We start from the raw sequence: 21,725 nt of genomic DNA, 5'->3' as shown, positions 1-21,725 counted from the left end.
CCTACCAGCGGACTGTAGCAGGACATACACGGTGATCCTGACGTTCCTTGCTTGAACAGTTAGGGAGCTACTGTCTAACTCTTACAAGGTGAGGGTGCTGCCCACCACTCACTGTTCTAGTCACGTTTTATGTCCTCAGGGGCTTTCTAACTTGTCAACATGAAGTTAAAAATATTATCCCCAAGGATGCTTTGATATTCTGTTGAGTCAATAATGTTCTGTCTTAATTTGTGCAAACAAATAACTCTTGGCTTTGCTGATCTTTTGTATTCTTTTATTTCTGATCGTTGTTATTTTGTAACTCATAAACATTATTTATTGCAACTCAGTTGCATTGTGTTGTATTTAGTTTGATTTATTTCTATTTTTTTCTGTTGAGAATTTCATATATATATATAGTGAAAATGTAACCAATGCCCCCCTTCTAATAACTCCTCTTCCTAACTGCATGTCTTTTATTTATTCATTTGAAAACTTACTAAGCCAGTTACTGTTGCCCATGTGCTCTGGTGTGCGTTCACCCTCTGGAACATGGGAAACCTACTATTAGCCACACTCCCTGTGCTGGTTTGAATAAAAATGGCTCCCATATGCTCACATGTTTGGATGTTTGGTCACCAGTTGGTAGAACTGTTTGGGAAGAATAAGAGATGTGTTATCTGGGGCAGGCTCTGAGGTTTCAAAAGACTGGGATATGCAGTTTGCTCTCTGCCTCCTGCTTAGGGTAGGAGATGTGGGCTCTTAGCTGCTCCTGCCACCATACTTTCTCTTTACCATCATGGACTCTACACTCCCTTTAACAGGTTGCCTTGGTCACGATGCTTTATTGCAGCAATAGAAATGTACTAAAATCCTCTCTGGCTGTCAATCTGGGAAAAGTATTCATTCGCCTGTCAGTTCTTCAGTGACCTTACTGCTCCATGTTGCTCCATCGCCATGCGTTTGTGTAATTGCTAGAGTTTCACTTGTTAATTGATTTAGAGTTTCATCGATCACTGTGATTAGAAAGGATCTAGCATCTGGTTTAAATATTTTGAAAATGCGTTGTGTAGCTACTGGATGGGTCATTTTCTAAGTGTCTGGAAGTCATGTGATTTATAGTATAACTTACTCTGGTATTAATTTGACTTCAGGAGGTTGGCTGTTCTTTTAACCAAAGTGGAATGATGAAACTATACACTATTTCTGTATTGGATCCTCTCTCCAAGTGTTACAATGTCTGTGTATAAAACTTGATGCTTTACCATTTAAGTAACTTACAATTATATCTTACTGTCGACTTGATTCCTTCCCACATGGTCACTACCTTTATCTCTGTCCCAGTGTCTAATAGATAGTCCTTGTTGCTCATTCCTGGTGTATCATGTCGCAGCTTTCCCTAGTCACTGTCTGTGTGATTACTTGTAGAGCAGATTCACTAGCAGGCAGCACACTGGTGGCCCCAGTCCTTTTTAAATCCATTCAGCAAGTCTCCTAAGCTTTAACTGAAAAAAATTTAGCCCATTTACATCCAGGGTTGTTAATGATAGGTAAGGCTGTACTCCTGTCATGTATATGTTATGTGCATGCACATACATGTTTGAGTGGTGAGGATGGAGGGCAGAGGTTGACACTAGGCATCTTCCTAAAGCACCTTATATACTCAAGTAGGGTCTCTCAATTGAACCCAGAGTGCATTGATTCAGTTAGCCTAGCCAGCCTGCTTGCCCTAGGAACCCTGTCACTACCTCCCTGGTGCTAGGAAAGGAATACAGACAATTCCATGGGTGCTCAGAATCCAACTCAGGTCTTCACACTCTGCAGTCGAGTGCTTTACCGCATGAGCCATCTCTGTCACTCTTAATGATTTTCTTACAGTTGTTGGAATGTTTTCGTTTTCTTCCCGTCTTAGCTTTGGGCTATTTGCAGAGGCAATGCCTGACTTTTTGTCTTTTGTGTAGTCACTCTTGTACGGGGGGATTATACTTTCACAGGCTTTGGTGATGTTAGCTATTTCTTTGATTTCTGTGAGCAGGGTTCCCTTAGGTGGTCTGGTGGTCATAAATCAGTTTTTGCTTATCTTGGAAGGTCTTAATTTTCTCCATTTTCTGAAGAGTGGTCTTGCTTGGTAGAGTAATCCTGATGGACATTTTCTTTGTTTCGGGACTTGGAATATGCTATTCCATTCTTTTGTAAACTGTAGGACTTCAGCTGAGATGTCTACTGCTATTTTAATGAGTGTACAGTAGAAGTGACATGGTATTTTTCTCCCTGCAGATTGTAAAATTATTTTCTTAGACTTTTGACAGTTTGACTAGAATGCTGGGGCGAAGATCTTTTCTGGTTAGATTAGAAATTCTATAGACCTCTTATACCTTGATCATCATACCTTTCCAAAGATTAGAGAGGTCTTCTGATAATTGTTTCATGGAACAATTTCCTTGTCTCCTTAAGCAATAATATAGATATTTATTTACTTTAAAGTGTATGGTGGTTTGAATATGCTTGGCCCAGCATATTCAATATGTTGTACTATTAGGAGGAGTGGCCTTGTTGGAGGAAGTGTGCCACTGTGGACCTGGGCTTTGAGAACCTTCTCCTAGTTTCCTGGAAGCCAATCTTCCTCTGTTTGTCTTTGGAATAAGAGTTAGAACTCTCAGTTCCCCCCAGAGCCATGCCTGCCTGGACACTGCCATGCTTCCTGCCATGGTGATACCTATGAACCTATGATGATGGGCTGAACCTCTGAAACTGTAAGGCAGCCCCAATTAAATGTTTGCCTTTGTAAGAGCTGCCTTGGTCATGGTTTCTCTTCACAGCAATGGAAACCCTAACTAAGAGTGTTACAAAGATTTTGTTTGCTTTTTGTTTGTATGAGACAGGCTGGCTATGTAGCCCAGTCTGTCTTCAAATTCTTAATTCTCCTGTATTAATTTCCCAAGTATGGGAATTACAGGTATTCTGGGATTATAGGAATATATAACCACTCCTGGCTTTTAAAGATTCTAAGTGCATATTCCTCCCTTCACTTCCTTGTCTTCCTCCTTGGGTTTTTTGGGGGTCTAATTTGGATAGTCAATCCCCTTCTCAAATCCAGTCATTACGTCTTCCCCTTGAACTAGTTTATTGATCTTTTATGGTTCTTTTTCATCCCAGATTTCTATTTGATTGCTCTTAATTTTTTTTTATTCTTGTCCTGTGCTGTATTCCTAATTTCATTTGATGCCTTTAAAATATTCTCTTGGATCTCACTGAGTTTCTTTCTGTCTGCATTTTAAAATTCTTTATCAGGCATTTCATCCATTTTGATTTCTTAGGAATTTGTGGCTGGAGAGAGTGACATCTTTGGACATGGTGCAACTCTTATGTCCCTATATTGAGCTTTCTGCATCTAGTGAATCCAATGACTACTACTTTAGAGGTGGCCTCCTACGTGGCTCTCTCCTGAAGTTGTGCCTTATTCAGTTTGCTAGGCATTTGGCTTTACTTTGAAGTGGACATTGTAGCATAGCCTTCCTATAGCTTCGTTAGTTATAACTCATGACCAGGCACTGTACACGCTGTGTCAGAGTCAGAGATGTATGTGGGCTACACAGGTTGAGGCTACGTTAGCAGCTTAGGCAGTACAGTGTCAACAACAGAATGTGTGGAATGCCGTAGCCAGTCTTGCCACAGGGGCACCCAGTCTGTCAGCCATGTGTTTGCAATTATTGGTGTTGGCTCTGCTACTAGTCAAGGCCTCTGGTACGAGCAGTCCTAGTGGTGTTAAGGGAACTGAACTCTGTCCTGTGAACAGACAAAAGTCTCTGGCTTTGGCCCAGAGACTGCACAGGAAGAGGCTGATGGGAACCACTGACCCCTCTCTATGGTGTTTATATCTGGTCCTGACTGCATTTCCTTTCAGACACGGTGTGAGGCCATCAGGAAGTAGATAGGTGGGGTAGTATCAACAGCTGTGGCTTTCTCCTCTGCTGGCTTCTGAGAGCCTGCCAGGGGTGAGGCCTCCATACCTACTGCTCTTGTATGTACAGGGACAGGTAAAGGCTGCGGCTTCTTGCCTTTCTTTCCCACTCCTGGACCCTAGTGATCAAGGAGGGCCTGGTAGGAACAGGGTCAAGTTTCCCTTAGGAACTCTTTAGTTCTGCATACATGGTAGGTGACAGATGGAGTCACAGAGCTGTCACAGAGCTGTTCAAGGCTGGCTCAGCACATTCTGGTGGGCAGAGCAGCAGGCAGGGCAACCACCATGTCCTGTCAGTAGCAAGTGTGTGTGGCACAGGGTATCAGTGTGGATCACCTTCAGTTCTGGTGCTCGTATGAGTCTTCATGCACATCACCATGGCAAGTGGTCTCAGAGGACGCTTACCTGATGCCTGGTTCCTAAGGGGTCACCATCTGTTCTCCACTGTGACAAAGCGTCCAGCTTAAGTCAGTTACTCTGATGTTAAGCTAGGGTGTTGTAGTTCCACAGTGAGCCAGGGCAGTGGAAATGTGTCTGGGATCTCAGAGACGGAAATGTTAGGGGTCACAGACCCACAGAGTAGTCCTAATTTCTGCTGCCAGTCATGTGTGGTGGTGCATCGCGTAATCCCAGCACCAATGTGGCCGGATGGTTGGAAAGAGAGGCTGGCTGTATAGACAGACCCATACTATAGCACCCTCTGTTGGCTGGAAGATGGTGTTGAGATTCTGTCCCACAATAAGGCTAAGGGAAGATTTCGGGTCACTTAAGTGGGGTGGAAGCCCACGAGGACTGTCAGTGCTTGCAAGGATGGGCTGCTGGGAATCTATGTTTCACCCATCTTTCTGCAGATGAGTCTCCCTCTCCCATGGCTGTGTTTCTCTTCCTATGTTGTCTCAGGTTTTTGAACCCTGACCTGGCCACTTTGCTCAAAGCACAGCTACACACTCCTGACTTGCAGTTCTTGTTTGTGGGGAAAAAAGTGAGTCCTGAGCACCATATACCCATCTGCCTTAAGAAAATCCATTCTCCAAGCCTCTAACAAGGAAGCGGATTTGGAGAGCATCCAGAGATAAACGTATTTGCTGATGGAAATCTATGAGCAGCAAGTACTCAGCTTGACTGGGGTTCTGGAGAGTACGGCTGAAGGGAAGATGCTTTGTAATGCTTTCAGAGAGCAACTCACAGGCCGCCCTCAGGCTGCCACACGGAAAGGCTCTCCCAGAGCCTGTCAATATGGACTCTTCATATCACCTCATCTGGCTGCTGTAGGTGTGTGTGTGTGTGTGTGTGTGTGTGTGTGTGTGTGTGTGTGTGTGTGTGTACGTGAGCACTTCCCGCAAGGACAGTAGCTCTAAGACAAATGTCCACAGGTGGGGAGAGCAACAGCAGATGAGTTCTCATTCTGCTGCTGTGTAGACTTGCTTTATCCCTGCATCTTAGTAGACGGGACAGGGTTTTGTTTCAGATCCCTCAGTTTGCCATACAGGAGCATTGGGTACACACCCTTTCCGGGTCACTTATTGTAGTGCCAGTTTCTCAATGTTTAATACTGGATATTGGTTAAATTTTACTTCTAAAGTACCTATCACAAAAATCTCATATACGTTTTGTGTGTGTGTGTGTGTGTGTGTGTGTGTGTGTGTGTGTGTGTATAAAACAAATCTAAAATTCTCTTTCCACAGCAGTGGTACTTTAATCTCAGCACTAAGGGGGCAGAGGCAGGTGGATCTCTGTGGGGCTGAGGCCTGCCTGTAGAGAAAGTTTGACAGCCAGGACCCCAGAGGGAAACCCTGTCTTGAAGAAAAAGAAAAAGAAAGGATCAGCTTTCACAACTCCATTGGTGAATCTAACCCTGGCCCAAAGCTGTGGGACGGGTGCCACCCAGCAGAGCGGGGACGTTCAGTGAAGTGGAAGCTTTGGCTTCAAGCTGGCACCTGCTGAGAAAATCACCACAGAACCAGAAGGCCCTCCGCCATCTGGCCACACACAGCACAGAGGCACCGGAGAGAGAGGAACAAAATGGGGGTTCCCACAGGGAGTGAGAGAGAAGAGAAGGACAGGGGGCCAGGGAAGAGACCAGCCAATTTAAGCGAGAGGAAGGGCCAGAGGTTACCATTGGCTTGGTGTCACGGACTGCACAGGCAGACTGGAAAAGGAATGTCTAGTATTGCTTTCTCTTCTCCTTTCCTGGGTGGACACTGAAAGCCATGGCCCTGCCGCACTCTGTGTCCACTGTGCTGAAGTGACCTAGAAGAATTCATTCTCAAAAGGCCAGAAGTACCCAGTCTCTCAAAGAGGATGTCCCCAGAGCATGCTGGGAGCCCATGGGACTGCTGGGGACACACCCTTCCTCCACCTGCTATGAGACCCGAGCCAGCTCCCAACCCTTCTAGGTGAGACGGACAACACATCTGCAGATTGTAAGATGTCTGCTTACAATGGGAAAAGGCTTCAGGCTGTGAGTGGTGTCATTCTGACAAGCATTTAGAGGAATATAAAAGGATCGGGAAGCAGAAAGTATTTATTGACAGGCAGCAGTCCCTTCAAGTGCATGGAGGCACTCGGTAAAATGATACTTATAAGCTCTAAGAGGAACGTAGCCATTTAATTTTACTACTTTGTAACAAATTCCTCACACTACGGTGGTTTACTTGTAAAAGGTAAATACACGGTTTTCATGTACAAATATCTACTCTGCTCTGGGCAGGTTTAAAATCTACTTAAAATCAGCTGGCCACTTGCTTGTTTTGAAAGCACCGTCTGATTTGAGGTTTAACTGAGCTGTGGGGTTTTGGGGGTGCTGGTTACTTGAGAGGGTCAGAGTTAGGGAAATCAGAATGGGAACCGGGGTCTGATTTCCATGAGAGAACTGGACTTAAAGGTAAAACCGCACTGTCAGCTCCCACTGTGGAAAGTGGTTCTGGGTTAGTTGGTGCTGGGGAGCTGGCGAAGGGACGCTGCTGCTCACCACGTGGGCTGCTGTCTGTCCAGACGACGCTGCGCCTGCCACCCCTGCCCACTCTGAGCACCATCTGAGTCCTCCTGAAGTGCCATAAGAGGACTGGAAAGACACAGATGCTCTTATGCTGGAGTCCAAAACTGTCAGGAGGTGAATAAACAGAGGGGCCTCAACTAAAGCCTGAACCCCAAAAGACAGCCAGATTTGGGGGGACTTGATAGGTAGAACCAATGAGAAACCAGCCTCAAGGCAACTCTCAGTCCAGGCCATCTCCAGTAACCCTTAAAGTCAGACTTGTTTTCTTCTGGAAAGACCACCTAAGTGGCCCTGGTCACAGGACTCCGTGTGTTGGCAACATTCTCATGTGTGGCTCTTTGTTCTGGATGGTTGCAGAGTGTGGAGCACACTGGGTTCTGGCCTGAAGGCCATGTGTTAGCGTGACAGCCAGAGATGTCTCTACCCATTCCCAGGCACTTCCTGTCTGTCAGGAAGTCGTCGGGCAAGCTATGCCAGGTCATGGTGGCCTGTTGTTGGGAGGCTCGTGGCATCACTCATTTGAGGGACTTAAGTGTTACATGGGGCGTTTGCAGGAGTCTAGATTGAGACTCCATTTGAACACTAGTTTGTTTTTCTTAAGATATTTATGCATTATTTTAAAAGTCTTGCTGGGAGGTGTTAAATTAAGATGAGGAAGACCATGGGGAAACCTTCGGGTATTAGTGTATCTCTGGGGTGAGGCAAACGAAAGGAAGTGGGCCAACTCCTGTGACTTAGATCTAGAATGTTCTCCCAGAGGTCCATGTAACCATCCCGTGCTACTCTGAGGTGCTGGAACCGTCAGGAGATGGGGTCTAATGGAAGGGAGTGGGTTATTGGGGGTATGCCCTTAAGGGGTTATCTGGGCCATAACTCCTTCCTTTCTCCTCGCTTCCTGGCTACTGTGAAGTGAGCAGCCTGCTCTTACCCTGCACTTCCTAATGTATTAATCCCCACTGACCCAAAGCAACACAGCCAAGTGCCTGTGAGCTGACACTTGTGCAAGCATGGGCCAAAACAGATACTTCTTCCTTTGTTTATCTTGGGTATTTGTCCAAGTGGGCGAAGTCACAGTGGTGAAAAGTTGACTGCAACACTAAGCCCAGAAAGCCGGAGGGTCAAACTGCTACTTTGCTCTCCTGGTGCTGCCCTGTTGGGAGTCAGGGGCAAGGCGCCCATTTGAGAGTAGCAGGAGCTTCTCTTAAAAACACTGATCATTTCCCTGCTTTCCATCATCCTGGAAGAGGCTCACTTTAAGGTAAGACATGTACATTATGAGGGGGCCTCAAGGCACAGGCAAGGTTTGTGTGTCACAGATGAAGTGGCTGAATGGAGCCTGACACATGGGATAACTGTTAAGTTAGACTCAACACCAAGGTTGCTATCAGTGCAGTGACACCTTTGAGGGAGTTGTTACTTAGTCCCTAGGTCACACATCCTGATTCCTAACATATCAACGGTAACTTCAAGTCACAGCTTACTACCGGTAGTTAAAAGAGAGGATGGCTCTGAGCTTGAGAGAGAACGGTTTGCTTTACAAGTGAGGCTGTCGCAAGAGCAACTGACACTTGGAGGCTGCAGCAGTGGGTGCAATGGAAAGCCACTTGATGAGGAAGCCATGAGAGGGGTGAGGGAACACCGCAGAGCATCCTGGGGAGCACAGACTTAAGATGCTTAATCTTGCTTATTTATTTAATCTAGGGACAGGACTTGTGATAGAGCCCAGGCACCTTCCTGTCTTTGCTCACTGGGCAGGGAAAGGCAGCTCTGGCTGACATGGTTAGTCTCTACTGATGTGGGTGCCAGCTTTTCAGCATAGACAAGCGCTCACTCTTACAGCCTGTCTGCTTTCTGGCTGCCAAGGGGCAAGCAGCATGGCTTCTTTCCACCCTCCTGCCATGGCGCTCTTCTCCACACAGCCCAGAAACAACACCTAGCTGACATTGGGCTCTGCAGCTGTGAACTGAAACCAATTCTTCCTCTGGAGCACTGTCATGGCAACTTACAAAGGAACAGTTGGTGCCCAGGGAGGTGCTATCTTCACGATAACCTTATTACAAGGCAGTTTGTGGGAGGAGTCTGGAGATATGTGTTAGCATCCCCAGAATTCTCTCCTCGGGGCTTAAGGGGTACTGATGGCAAGAGCTCGAGGATAGTACACCACGGACAGTAAAAACGGCTCATGGGGTTTCAAATGGAAATGAGGACTTTATTTGGAAGCCGGACCAGCGGCCATTTGTGTTAGCTTTTGTCCATATGCCAAGACTTTGTGTTAGGCTCTATTGAAATCTGGCAGAGGGAGTTTTAAGACAGCCTCCGTTCAGCCCTCTGCATGGATACAGCTGTCGCTCTGGGTCAGGTTTACGGTTAGAATGGGGAGTAGAGGCAGGGTGGGAAGACATGAAAACCTTGCAGTTTGGTTTAAAGTCCAAGAAAAGTTTGAGTTATGGAAGGCAGGGTTTCTAAACAGTGAGCCCCCGGCAGAAGAGAAGTACTTTGTTATAGTACAAGACGCCTTGAAGGCACCTCAGGAAGCAGCGAGATCTTGTTCACTGTGGGTTTAGTGAGGTGAGAAGTTGACTTGAAAGGCTTTCCCTGGATAGAGAAGGCTGCTGCGTGCTCTGCGTGCCTACGGATACATAGGAAGTTGATGCCATAGGAACCACTTTGCTGTGCCTCAGCTGCCCAGACATTCGGAGGCTCCTGTAGCCATGACCCAAGGAGGTCCAGCTACTGCTTGGGCTGGTGTCACATGGTGCTGCCCATGTGACAGTGGTTTGTGGGGAGCCCTCGAGGTGTGTGAAAATAGGAGGGTGAAGACAGTGATGAAATGGAGATGCTAGAAAAGCAGATGCAAGAACAGGAAATACGAGCCTGTGAAGCTCCAGCCTTCTGAGACAAACCTTGTGGGCCGCCATTGGTCGGGCTGCAGGGGGACGCTGCCCAGGACCTGTGAAGCTCATTTATAACACCTCATTCCTCCAGACGCTGGACAGGAGGCTACAGGATTTTGTTAGCTGCTGGGGTCTGGGTCTAACTGTTCAATTCCTTCCTGTCATTTTCCTGCTCTTCCCTTTTGGAATGGCGATGTTTATCCCGAGTCATTGTGCGCTAGACGTGTTTAACCTGCTTTTCACAGCGACTCATAGCTGAGGGCTTGTCTAGTGTACCAGGGAGAGTTGGGAGAGTTAACAACATCCTCATTGTTTTCTTCATTGATTATGGCGTGAACAGGTGTGTTAACAGTGTTAGCTTGAGAAGAGAGGAGCTTATGATGGTTATTGTTGATTCTTGATTGGTCTGAGAGACAGCAAGCGGTTCGGAAAGTACACGGGTGGGTGCTGGGGAGGGTGTTTGAAGGGAGGACTGGCATGTGGCTTTTCTGTCTGTTTCAATGAGGTGAGCACTGTGGCTCTAGGCTCCTTTGCCTCATATCCAACATGGGCTGAGGCCTCTGAAACCATCAGCTACAGTAAATCTTGATTCCTTTCAGATGGTTTCTCTCAGGCATGCATCTCCTTCCCTTCTAACCTCTAGGGTACTCCTGTGGCCTTCCACATCTGACATCCCCTCTTCCTGATTCCTGGTGCCTCTATTGGCTGGTTTATTCCCTCTGAGCTCTGTGGTTAGGCATAAGGGACTCCCTTCCTCCACCATTACCTTCCCCTATCATCCTACGTAAGACAGGGCTCAAGGATCCTCTTTTCTTCTCCACAGATAAAGGCTTCTCACTTCCTTCTCTTGTCCTTTTTTCACTTTATATAACCACACCAGCACCAGGTTCTATGGTACCAGAGGAGCGGGGCAGAGAAAATTCAGTCTTAACTACTTGAAACGAGAAAAGAAATGAACTGGTGAATCCTAACCTCTCACCCTGCCGGTTTGCGGAGTGTTTCACGTGCTGACGGCTGGGGGACTTTGGACGGTTTGCGTGCACAGTCAGCATCCCTGCTATCCTGGTGTGTCTGTGACTCTAGGTGGCATTACGGCGGAGAGTCCAGAGGTCTGCATCCACAGACTGATTTTGAGTAGCTCAATCTACTTGTGAAGGCTACTGAGGCTCGATGAAATTGGCTCTCCACGTATCCAATTGGCCTTCTCCTTTAAGTCTTGATAAAACTAATTTGAAGAGATCGTGACTGTGTTCAAACTAGTTTAAACTAGGATTTGCTTGACTTCTTCAGACTACCCAAGTTAAGATTTAATCAAATAGTTCATTTTACTGGAATTGAGGCAGTGTGAATAGAACCTAACAGAGGACTGCTCCAATCAATGGCTTCTAGTTGTCAGTGGAAAGCCAGTTCTGGAACTTCACCTTAGAAGCATAAAGAGCAAAGTCCATGGACGGGGGATTTATTCTCAAGAGCAATCTCAATAGTGTTTATACATAACGACTTGGGTTTTAGTTAGGCAGGAATAAGCTCTGCTGGCGACAGCTTAGTCCAGCCTCTATGAGCTGAGGGTTGATGCTGCTTGCTCAGTACCTCCAGCCACCCATCACCTCAGCCCCCGCCATCACCTCAGCCCCCGCAGACCCCCTCACCTTGATCCGGCTTACTGCTTCCTGGGCCTGCATCATGCGCACATTTTTGGAGGGAGTTTTGTCTGAGAGTAGCTGAGTGGAACCAAGGTAATTGGCAGCAAAAATAATTCCATCGATCAAGTCTTCAGGGTCGCAGGGTCCAGGAACTGTAACACATAGAGCCATAGTGAATGATGTCATGGAGGGGGTACCCAATGCCAACCCCCATGTTCACTGTTTACTTATGTGGTCTAGCTGCTGGTCTAAGACATCTTAAAATCATTTACTATGAGAAATGACTATTTAAATATGAATCACAGTCCAAAGTAAAAAAGAAATATCTCTTAGCTAGGCCTGTAATCCTAGGTGCTTGGGTGGCTGAGACCGTCTGTTCAAAGTTTGCCTGTTAGGCACTGCCTGTCACGTGTGAGGCCTTAGGTGAAACAATTCCTCCCTTCCCCAACAACAGTACTGGGAACCTGAGGATGCGCTCTCTGGCATGGGGGCCATGCCATACTTGTCTTTGACTTTCATGCCTGTCACGTGTGTCTATAAACTGTGTTTGCTTGGGTGAATGGCTTAGAGGAGCAGAAAGCTGTAATAGAAAACACCATTTCCTGACACTTCCTACTTCCTTTTTACCCACTCAAAATTTCCTCCTCTGTTTGGACTCTGATGGAGGAATCACACTTCGTACATGAAGAAAACGGGGGGTATTTCCTTCCTGTAAGTGGCATCAGACTGTGAGTTGGTAACATCACCACAAAGCCATGGTCCCACTGCTGCCAACATTGCCGATAGACCATGATGCTCCTGGCTCCACGTAGAGATCAATCCCAAGGAAAATCATATTTCCTTGTCTGCTGTTCTCACTCCCTACCCTACTAAATCAAATCTCGGCTTTAAATAGAGGGGGATCTGATTGTAATAACCAGCACCTATGATCCACAGCCCAAATTAAAGCACGTCAGCAACTATTAAGTATAACAGGTTCACTAAAGACAGACATTTTAATCACAAGTAAAACCTGTATTTTCTTTGACTTGAAGGATAATTCTGAGGAGACTGAAATATAACCCACCGTGAAGGCTCAGGTTCTAGAAACAAAATAGCGTTAAGTGGAAACAATTTACTTTCCCTCTTGTAGGGCTAGTCTCAAGAGATTTTTATTTTCATTTTTAATGGTCAAGCTTGCCTTGAGTTGCTACCCATGAAAGACTCCTGGCCAGGGTACAAACTTAACTTATTCACTTTGTTTATTTCTTTTGAGACAGGGTTTCTCTCTGTAGCTCTGGCTGACCTGAAACTCCCTCTGTAGACCACACTGGCCTTGAACTCACAGAGATCTTCCTGCCTCTGCCTCCCGGGTGCTGGGATTAAAGGCATATGCCACCACTGCCCAGCATCCTATTCACTTTCAAACAACTAGGATTGTGGTTAAAAAACAGATTTGGTTAAACCATTTGGTTCATGACTTCTCTTAGTCTGTCTATGTCTCTGTTTAATTTCTGTTTCCATGACCTGTCCATTGTTGAGAGTGGGGGAAATCAGGAAAGGGATTAACAATTGAAATGTAAATAAGAAATACCCAAGTTAATAAAGATGGAGGGGGGAAAACATATTCAGGAAGTTTGTCAGGCCCTTCGTGACATACCTGGGGCACTGCTTGACTGCTTGGCTCGCCCCCACCCTCTACCCTTGGTCTGTAATGAGAACAAAGGATTCATGCTTACTATACTTTTAGTCTAAGATACTCAGGAAGGGCACGTTTGTGGTCTTTCCCATTATGTTCTTATACACCCAGTGCCTACAAACGCTCAAAGATTCACGAGTGACCCCAGTACTCAATATTTTTCTCTTCAGTTCTTACCTTCAACGTAGGTTGGGAATGAAGCCAAGCTTTTTCTTGACTGTAATTAAGACAAAGAAGTTTCAAAGCGGGCAGAGAATGATTAAGCATACATTAGCACAAGTGTCCATGTAACATAAAAACGAGATACATCACCGGTGGCATTTGTTAACCAGTTATCGACAGTTTTCATTGGAGAGAGTGAGGCATGGATAAATACATGCACTGACTGCTAAGGTTACCTAAGACCCAGGACTGCTCGCTCAAGTCTGAAGGGATCAAAATGCCTCACAGTGCAGAGGTGTTTACCAGCTTTAAAAATGCATAATCAGCAATGAAGACTGTACTTTACATCCAACGAATGTACTCAGTGTGGAAAACTATTCCGTACTAAATGCGCCAGTGACGACTGTGTGCTCTGAATGTTAGGACTCCCTGGCAAATTTTCTTTAGGTCCCTGACACAAGGGTAGCCACTGAAAGGAAGATAAACTCTTATACCTTTTTCTCTCCCACTGGTTCATTTAGATCGGCAATTTCCATTCTGTAAATCATAGACTTGTGTTTCTTTAGAATAAGAATGAGAGGGCAGGCGGAAACCGTTATCAGTCCTTGAATTTTAAGTGCCATTGCATATGTTAAGGAGGTCAGCCTTAACAGCTCTGGATGAGGTGAGCTAGACACCTATAACCTGTGGAAGTTTAAAGGCCAGCATGCCAAGGGGAAAAGCTTGCCAGAGGCTCCTCTCGAGGAATACATGCTAGAAACCACCCTGCATGAGAAGAGCAAGGAACGCATTTCTGTTTCAAATGATAACAAGCACCTGGAGCTGAAACGTGTGGGGCACCCAAGGGAGCTCCTGTTCAAAAGGAAGCACCTACGATGGGCAAAAGGTAGGCTTTGCAGGGCTTAGATTTTCATGTCTAGGATTTGTTGTGGGGGCGTGTGATCACTCTGACATGTGCTTTTTGGGGACAGACATTTGTTCGGCACACTGATCCGATAGATGATGGCATGCTCTGGCGTACCTGATGGGTTAGATACAGGCTGTGGGTGAGGACTAGGGTGTTACTCCTAACAGGCAGAGGACTCTAACATGGCATGCTAACTGTTTTATGTGGAAAACTGGGAGCACCTCATCATTCAGGGCAGTGACAGGAATTCCAAACTGACTGCATGGCAGACCACACGGGGCAGCTTTGCACAGGCCCCTGAAAATGTGCTCACTGGGATGAAACACCAAAGAAATTGGGTCTCTTGGTTACCAAAGACTAAAGCTCCCAGCTGCTAGTGCATTGGTGGAAACTGCACGGTGTATGAGGCGAGGAGACCTCATGCTATGCAGGAGCAGCTAAGTTCTTCACAGGGGTCAACCGGCTCATTTCCCATCCCTCTCCCTGCCCTCGTCCTCAATGTTCTAGGATAACGAGAAGTCACTGGGCCTCATCGAAACAGCTTAGTTTCCAGGTATCTTTACAAAGACAATTCAGTTTTCTTGGGCTACTAGGACAAGTCTCTGAATTCTAAAACCTGTTTTAGCAGAAGCTTCAGAAGAATTACTTCAGAGAGACGACGGTAGGCAACTCACGCATGTTCCATTTGTTAGCTCACGATCAATTCCGTTTCTGGGGTAATACTTAAAAGACAGCTTTGTAAAATGTAAGGATCTCGATTGCATACATAATATTTCCATCGTTATTTCTAAAGATATGCAGAACCATGGGCCAAGCCTTGTAGGAACTGGGAGGCTAACACATCTATCTTACTTGCTACAGCCGATGCATAATTGAAAGCTTAATATTCAGACGCCTGCTTAGACCTGCCTTCTCACGTGTGGATGGAGATGAACATCAGTCACCCTTAGAAAGCATTAATAAAGTTGCTTTCAACACATGAAAAGCTAGGCTGAATGTGGTAGGGAACACCTGTAATTCCAGCACTGGACAGGAAGCGGCAAGAGGCTTGTGAGTTCAAGGACAACCTGGGTTATACAGCAACATACCCTTTCTCAGATACAACAAAAACAACCAAAGACATTGAAGCTGCAACTTCAAGGTTTTTTTAGGGGTCATGTGACTTCTCGATTCAAACCATGGCTGAGCAGTGTAGTCTCAGCTAAGGTATCCAAGTTCTAAATTTCAGAACCCACACGTGAGGACAGAACCATTAAAAGGCTCCTAAGAGATACAGCCTCTGACTTGCTCAGTCTGGTGCCTGGAATACCTCCAACGATTGATGATTTCTAACCTCCGTTAGTATTGCTGGCCCTGCACCAGTCACCCCTTCCTTCTTACCCATTGATGCGCTGTGAACAGACTTTCAAAGAATGGCAAAAGGGGCCGGCAGAAACCAGGGCCCTGCCACCCATGCTCCAGAGGCTCTAAAAAGACCAGGGGACAAAACACATATCTAGTCTAATGTTAGTATCACCTGAAGAAAACTTTAATAAAAACTATAGCCCTCTCTCATGAGTAGCACACATTAAACGATCTGTTACTAGGGTTAAAATAATGCTTTGACTTTCTCAGGTGACTCAACACAAAATTGTTAGCACAGTGAGGCAGTGTGAGACATTCCTCGTTACCACATCTCAGGGCTGAGGAAGGAGCATCTACTGCTGGATTGACATGTGCCCACACAGTCACTGGGAAACATCCACCTGGTGTGGCTCCCCACTAAGTAGAACCCATCACCTTGGGATAGGAGAGCATTGGGTCCTAATGGAGGCAGTGGCCCTGCTCAGTGAAAAACACCTTTTGAGCCCCAGAAATCTTAGCCATACTTTGTCACTTCTTCTGAAGTGTTCAGTGTGTCCCCTTTGAGTATGGCAACTTGTCCTCAGGGGACACCCTACAGCTTCCCTGTTGAGTAGCCCCTAGCCTATGATTAAAATGAGAATTTAAGTTTCCAAGTCCTACTGACCATGTTTCAAGAGCTCTCTGGGCACCAGAGGCTGGTGAATACCCCTGACAATACAGAAGTGGATCATTCCTTCATCACAGAATGTTCCTTTGGAAAAAGATGCTGGTAGATAGTTTTGAGGTTCAATGTCCAGCGGAACTTCCTGTGATATAAAAGTTCTGTAACCAGCTGCAGAAGGCACTGAACACTGGGATGCGAGCCCAAGGATGCGAATTCTCATATTCAATGTTGTGGCCTGTGACTACGCAACTGGACAGATCAACCACAGCAGTCATTGACAAACGGCAGGCCCACAGCAGAGGAGAACTACTCCTCAGAGTGGGTTCCATCAGGAGGGGCTGAGGTGAAAACAATAAAGCCCTACTGGGGTGAAGCATGGCAGGCAAGGGACCACGAAGATGGCGCCTTACCTCTTTATTAGTGGAGGCTTCCGTGGGGTCACCGGGATGAAGGGGTGTGATTGATGACTCAGCACCCAGGGGTGAGGAACTGCCAGGAGACGGAGACTGGAAGACAGCAAGAAGGACAGACAGCAGTGAGGATCTGAGGGCTGTGACATCAAGTTGCACAGAGGACAAGTGCCCCGAGAGGACTGCAGTAGGGAGAAGCCTTTTTGGCAAGAATTGCCAACTGCATGGAGCAGGCCTGGCCATGCAAGCTTTCAACTCCATCTCTTCAAAGGAGTTTTACAGCTTCGAGATTGTTTTTTCTTCCCGCAGGCTAATAATTTAAAGAAAATACAGACTTACAGTAGGCATCAAACATAAAGTCTTAAGGGTATTATACAACATGTTAATTGTATAACTTTCATTAACTTTTCTTAGTGAAAGTTAGACTCTTAGAATACAAATTTTCAAACGTCACAAGATGACCTGAATGTGACCCATTGTGCTTTTTCTTGTCTGCTCACAAGTCTACATGTTGTCTCTTTCAACTCATGGGCTGCTGAAAACCCAACTTTCAAACCACACCGTTTGGATTGCGCCAGCATGGTGTAGAAACTCCCTTGTCAAATAACAGGGTTGAAAACAAGGCCTAGATCAACAGTTCTGGGTAGCATGCTGGTATGGTGTGCCTCTGTAGGCGGGCACAGACGGGTACGAGCCGTGAACACAAAATGTGGGTTTGCACATAGAACACAGCTAGTACCCCAGTAAGTATGTGCTGAGCGAATGACCAAAAAAAAACCCCAAAACAACAACAACGACGACAACAACAACAACAACAACAAGCAAGCAAGCAATGAGACAAATACAAACCTGGAAACACACCCCACTATATACCAGATACCAGAAAGTTCCTTGAACTCCTGGAGTCTTGGGAGATGAGGGGCATTTTTGGGTAGTGATGTATCGGGGAGAGCTAGAGTGTGGTGTTTCCTGGCTGTGGGTGACATCTGAGAGCCCACATGTACCATGAGAAGAAACATGTAGGGTGTGCTCTCCCAGGAAGGTAGAGAATGGGAAGGCAAATTTCTGGGCAAACAAAGTAGCACTGACTTTTTGCAGCTGGCCCTTTTCTGGGGGTTGGGGTTGGGGGTGGGAGAGAAGGTTAAGCACAGAGAGGTCAGTAAAAGATCTTTGCACAGGAAAGGAGAGTGGGTCACAAACAGCAGAGTAGTGCTGGAGGCAGGAACAGGGCATGTTATCAGACAGGAAAACTTCAGTGGGCATTATCCAAAATTAGGGGAGAACTTCCCCAAAAGTCTGAATTACAAAAAAAAAAAAAAAAAAAAAATACAGAGCACTAAAAGATGACATCATGCAACACAGTATTCAGCTAAGAGGTTATGAGTCACCATACCAGTCTCTGGTCATATTATTACTTGATTCTACTCAGGGAGACGAGGGGCCCATGAGTCCCTTACAAGGTGAAACTGAGACATCTGTTGCCACAGTCAAGCCAGGAGGGCAAACAGAAGGTGATAGCAGATACAATGTATCCTAGACCCGTAGCCCCTGACCACAATAAAGCAGCTTTGTGAGCCTTTCAAAAGAAGCATGGAGAACTTTCCTGGGTGCTCCCCAATTTAGCAATTGGTCCACTCAAAATTAATGTGAGAAAGGATGAGAATTTAATGCCTTAAATCTCCCTAGTTTTTCATACTGAAAAAGATTATTTTGATATTTTTGGCTTGATTCCTTTCTCCAAAGAAATTTTCTCTGTCCCAAAACCTTTAACATGTGGAGTGAGGGAAGCTGCTACAGTGGGGTTTTCTTGAATTGCTTACTTTCAGGGCCATGGACAACTCACAAGGAACTACCTGACAAGACGCCCCCGTATTTCCCATTTCTTTATTTTTCTACTCCAAACGTTCTACAAATAGTCTTCTTACCACCCTGTGGGCACTGGACTACCCTCCTGTGGTGTGGGAAGACAGGCTATCTGGACAGTGGGCAGGGAGGTAGAAGACAGAATAGGTAGGTATGGCTAGTGTGGGGTGCCCACCAGGGAATGCTGGGGAAGAGGAGGATATGAGTCTGTTGGTCATTCCCTCGATCAATGTTTTCTATGCACTCACCTTGACCTTATCAGGCACCCACTTCTCCTAGGCACCTGTGGCCCATGCATGGGCTCAGATGTTTCCTCCACCCACATGGTTCCTTCAACTTCTGCTCCACTTAATGCTCAGTTCAGAAGCAAGCCTCTCATGGGGCTGAGATGCCAAGCACAGCTCATCTCTCCCCTGTGAAATTGCTCTAGTTTGTATTAAAATTTGTTTATGTGTGTACCTAATTCCCAAGAGCTCTTAAGCAGTAGGGATCCCGTCCCCATTATCATACAAGGGTCTAGGCTCAGGCCTTTGAAGTAGTTAGGTACTTAGCAAAGGGAGGCATGAGGAAAGGACTGGTTAGACTGCTTCTATCCCGCACTGAAAGGAGAAATGGAACAAGGCTGCCCACTGCCTCCTTGGGATGACGTCTTATAGCAGTGAATGGCGAGTCCTCCTCTGCTTCTCTATGTAGAATATTCATTGCTCATCCTGAGTGCTAGAAATCTATTTTTCCTGTGCAGATGACTCTAACTTGGGCCCCAGTGAAGTTCTTTTGACATACAGAGCTACAAATTTGCCACTTGCTGACCAAGGCAAGCAAGCACAAGCCCCTTCAAACAGATACAGCTCTTACAGGGCTGAAACAAAGGTATTCAAATGCCTGCTTCAGAACCTTCCTGGTGGGTATACTCTTAAAATAAATTAGAAAGTACAAAGAAGCTAGATCATAGGTTTCACTTTCAAAGAATGTATCAGAGGCAAGCTTTGGCCACTGACATGTAAGAGGAAAGAAGAAATATTATCGAGGTAGATTTGTGCTAGAGTCTCCCGGTATTCAACTCAGGCAAGTGAGAGGAAGGGTAGGAAGCAAATGTGATTTGATAATTCACAGACTGAATGCTGGAAAGCGGAGTATGTACAGCAAAGATGCTAGTACCCATGTGTTCATCTTGTGAGCCAAGGGAGGCCCAGGTCCAGTCTATGGCTCTCCATCAGGCCCAGCATCTCCCGTTCACTGCCTGAGAATCCTGGAGGATTCTCCATGGGTTGTGGCTGCAGAGGAAGCATTGTTGTTGTTGTTGTTGTTGTTGTTGTTGTTGTTGTTGTTGTTGCTGCTGCTGCTGCTGAAGTCAACGTCACCAGTCTGCCCCTGAAGGGTATGCACAGTCCTGTCCTCCCCACCTCCCACACCACCAAAACTATGGAAGCTGCCACCGTAGAGTCCCCAGACACATACAGAAGCCTGTGTCATGACCCCTCATAACACAGACACTGCTGACATCAATCAAAGAAAAGAAAATCAAAGACTGCTTTGGAATCCACTATCGCCAAACTCAAAGGAACCCACACAACTGATGTCTTTCTTACATCTCATCTAAACAGAAATGTCTTTCCCTATAGAAGCTATTTATAAAATGTGAAGAAAATAGAATGTTATGCCAGATGTGCAGACATCATCCAGACGCAAGAAACATGAAAGGGAACATGGTGCTCGCAAGGAAGAATAGCTATCCAGAAAAATAGCTGTCTGTGCAAACGAAACCTATAAAATGCCCACAAACGGACAAACAGGCAACAACAACACAACCACAGAGACAAAACTAAGCAGCAACCCTGAGGAAACCCAGTGAGACACGAATGGGATAGGAAACGAGAAGGGCAACTCAGGAGAGTTCACCCAGGACAAAGGACAGAGAGAACCAGCGAGAAAGCTTGAGAGTAAACACTTCGGTCGGTGACGTGAAAGACCCACAGGACGCTCCATATCAGGCGGAAGACGGCATCTCAGGATCTGAGGACAGAAGTCCTCTCAGAAGTCACTCGGTCAGACAAAAACTTAAAAACATCGTACAAGGTTGAGGAAGCTCTAGGAAAAACATGGGAAACCATTAGATGAAAACACCTTTGCATCATGGGAACTGGATAAAGAGGAAAGATGCTGAAAAATAATTTTCATGGGAAAATGCTCCCAAAGCTCTCAAATCTTTAGAGACACACAGACATTCCGTTCCGGAAACTCAAAGGACAACAGAGCCAACCAAAACAGACCTTCACCAAAGCATACTGGAGTCAAAATGACAAGCACACATGACAAAGTTATCTTATAATAGCAAGAGAAGGGGACTAGAGATGGCTTAGTAGCTAAGAGCACTGACTGCTCTTCCCGAGGTCCTGAGTTTGATTCCCACAACCACATGGTGGCTCACAACCTCATGGTCTGTAATGGGGATCCTATACATAAAAATAAATACACCTTTAAAAATATAGCAAGAGAAGAGTCACATGTAAGGGACAGTCCCTCAGACTCACAGTAGGTTGCTTCACAGAAACCTCACCACTGACTGACCCCAAGAGAATGGGAGGAGAAACCCTTGCCCCAAGAACTACGCCCAGACAGGAACAGAGAGGACAGATCACCTGAAGACCAGAAGTACTTAGGGGACCCTACTGTGAAAACGAAGGGTACTTACTGCCATGACGACATCTGGGCACACACAAAGCTTACCAAAAGGAGAGATGCATCACAGGCAGACAGACTTAAACCTCAGCAGGACAGGAAGGCTTTATGATGTGAAGGGGAACAAAGTTAAAAAGCCAGCCCTGTGCAATTAGCAGAGCAGCAGGAGCCCATGCTTGTCAGGAACAACCTTGAGTGTAAGTGGATTATATTCTCCAATCAACGTGACTGGATGGATGGGTTAAAAAGAAAAGACTACTTACTTATTAAAGTAAACTCACTTCTCCAGTAGAGAATCATAAGTCTAAAAGTGAAATCTTAGAAACCCCCCTCTTCCTCTCACCCTCCCTTTCTCCCTCTCCCTCCCTCCCTCCCCCCTACACACCGGTACTTGACCAAATAGGAATAATTATAGTGATATTTGATAAGCAGAATTTAAATGAAAAAAATGCAGAGACAAAGAATGTCATTTTACATTGATAAAAGGATCAGTTTACAAGAACGTAAAAGCTGTAAACATACACACCCAACACAGGATCAAAT

At 45.9% G+C, this 21,725-nt stretch overlaps 1 protein-coding gene across 2 annotated transcripts in view; it reads right to left on the bottom strand.

Annotated features, from left to right (window-relative positions):
- The window catches only part of Apba1 (amyloid beta precursor protein binding family A member 1), a 65,442-nt gene that overhangs the window by 17,464 nt on the left and 26,253 nt on the right, over window positions 1–21,725 (bottom strand). For both annotated transcript variants that reach the window (XM_032891728.1, XM_032891727.1), the window contains exons 2-4: window positions 16,641–16,736; window positions 13,331–13,370; window positions 11,482–11,627 (exon numbers count right to left, since the gene is read on the bottom strand). In XM_032891728.1, coding sequence (XP_032747619.1) covers window positions 11,482–11,627; window positions 13,331–13,370; window positions 16,641–16,736 — 282 coding nt within the window. The remainder of the gene's footprint in view (window positions 1–11,481; window positions 11,628–13,330; window positions 13,371–16,640; window positions 16,737–21,725) is intronic.

The sequence above is a fragment of the Rattus rattus genome, chromosome 2 (genome assembly GCF_011064425.1).
Source record: "Rattus rattus isolate New Zealand chromosome 2, Rrattus_CSIRO_v1, whole genome shotgun sequence".
Taxonomy (NCBI): Eukaryota; Metazoa; Chordata; class Mammalia; order Rodentia; family Muridae; genus Rattus; species Rattus rattus.
Note: the sequence above shows the minus strand (reverse complement) of the source record. Positions and strands in the feature narration are given on the sequence as shown.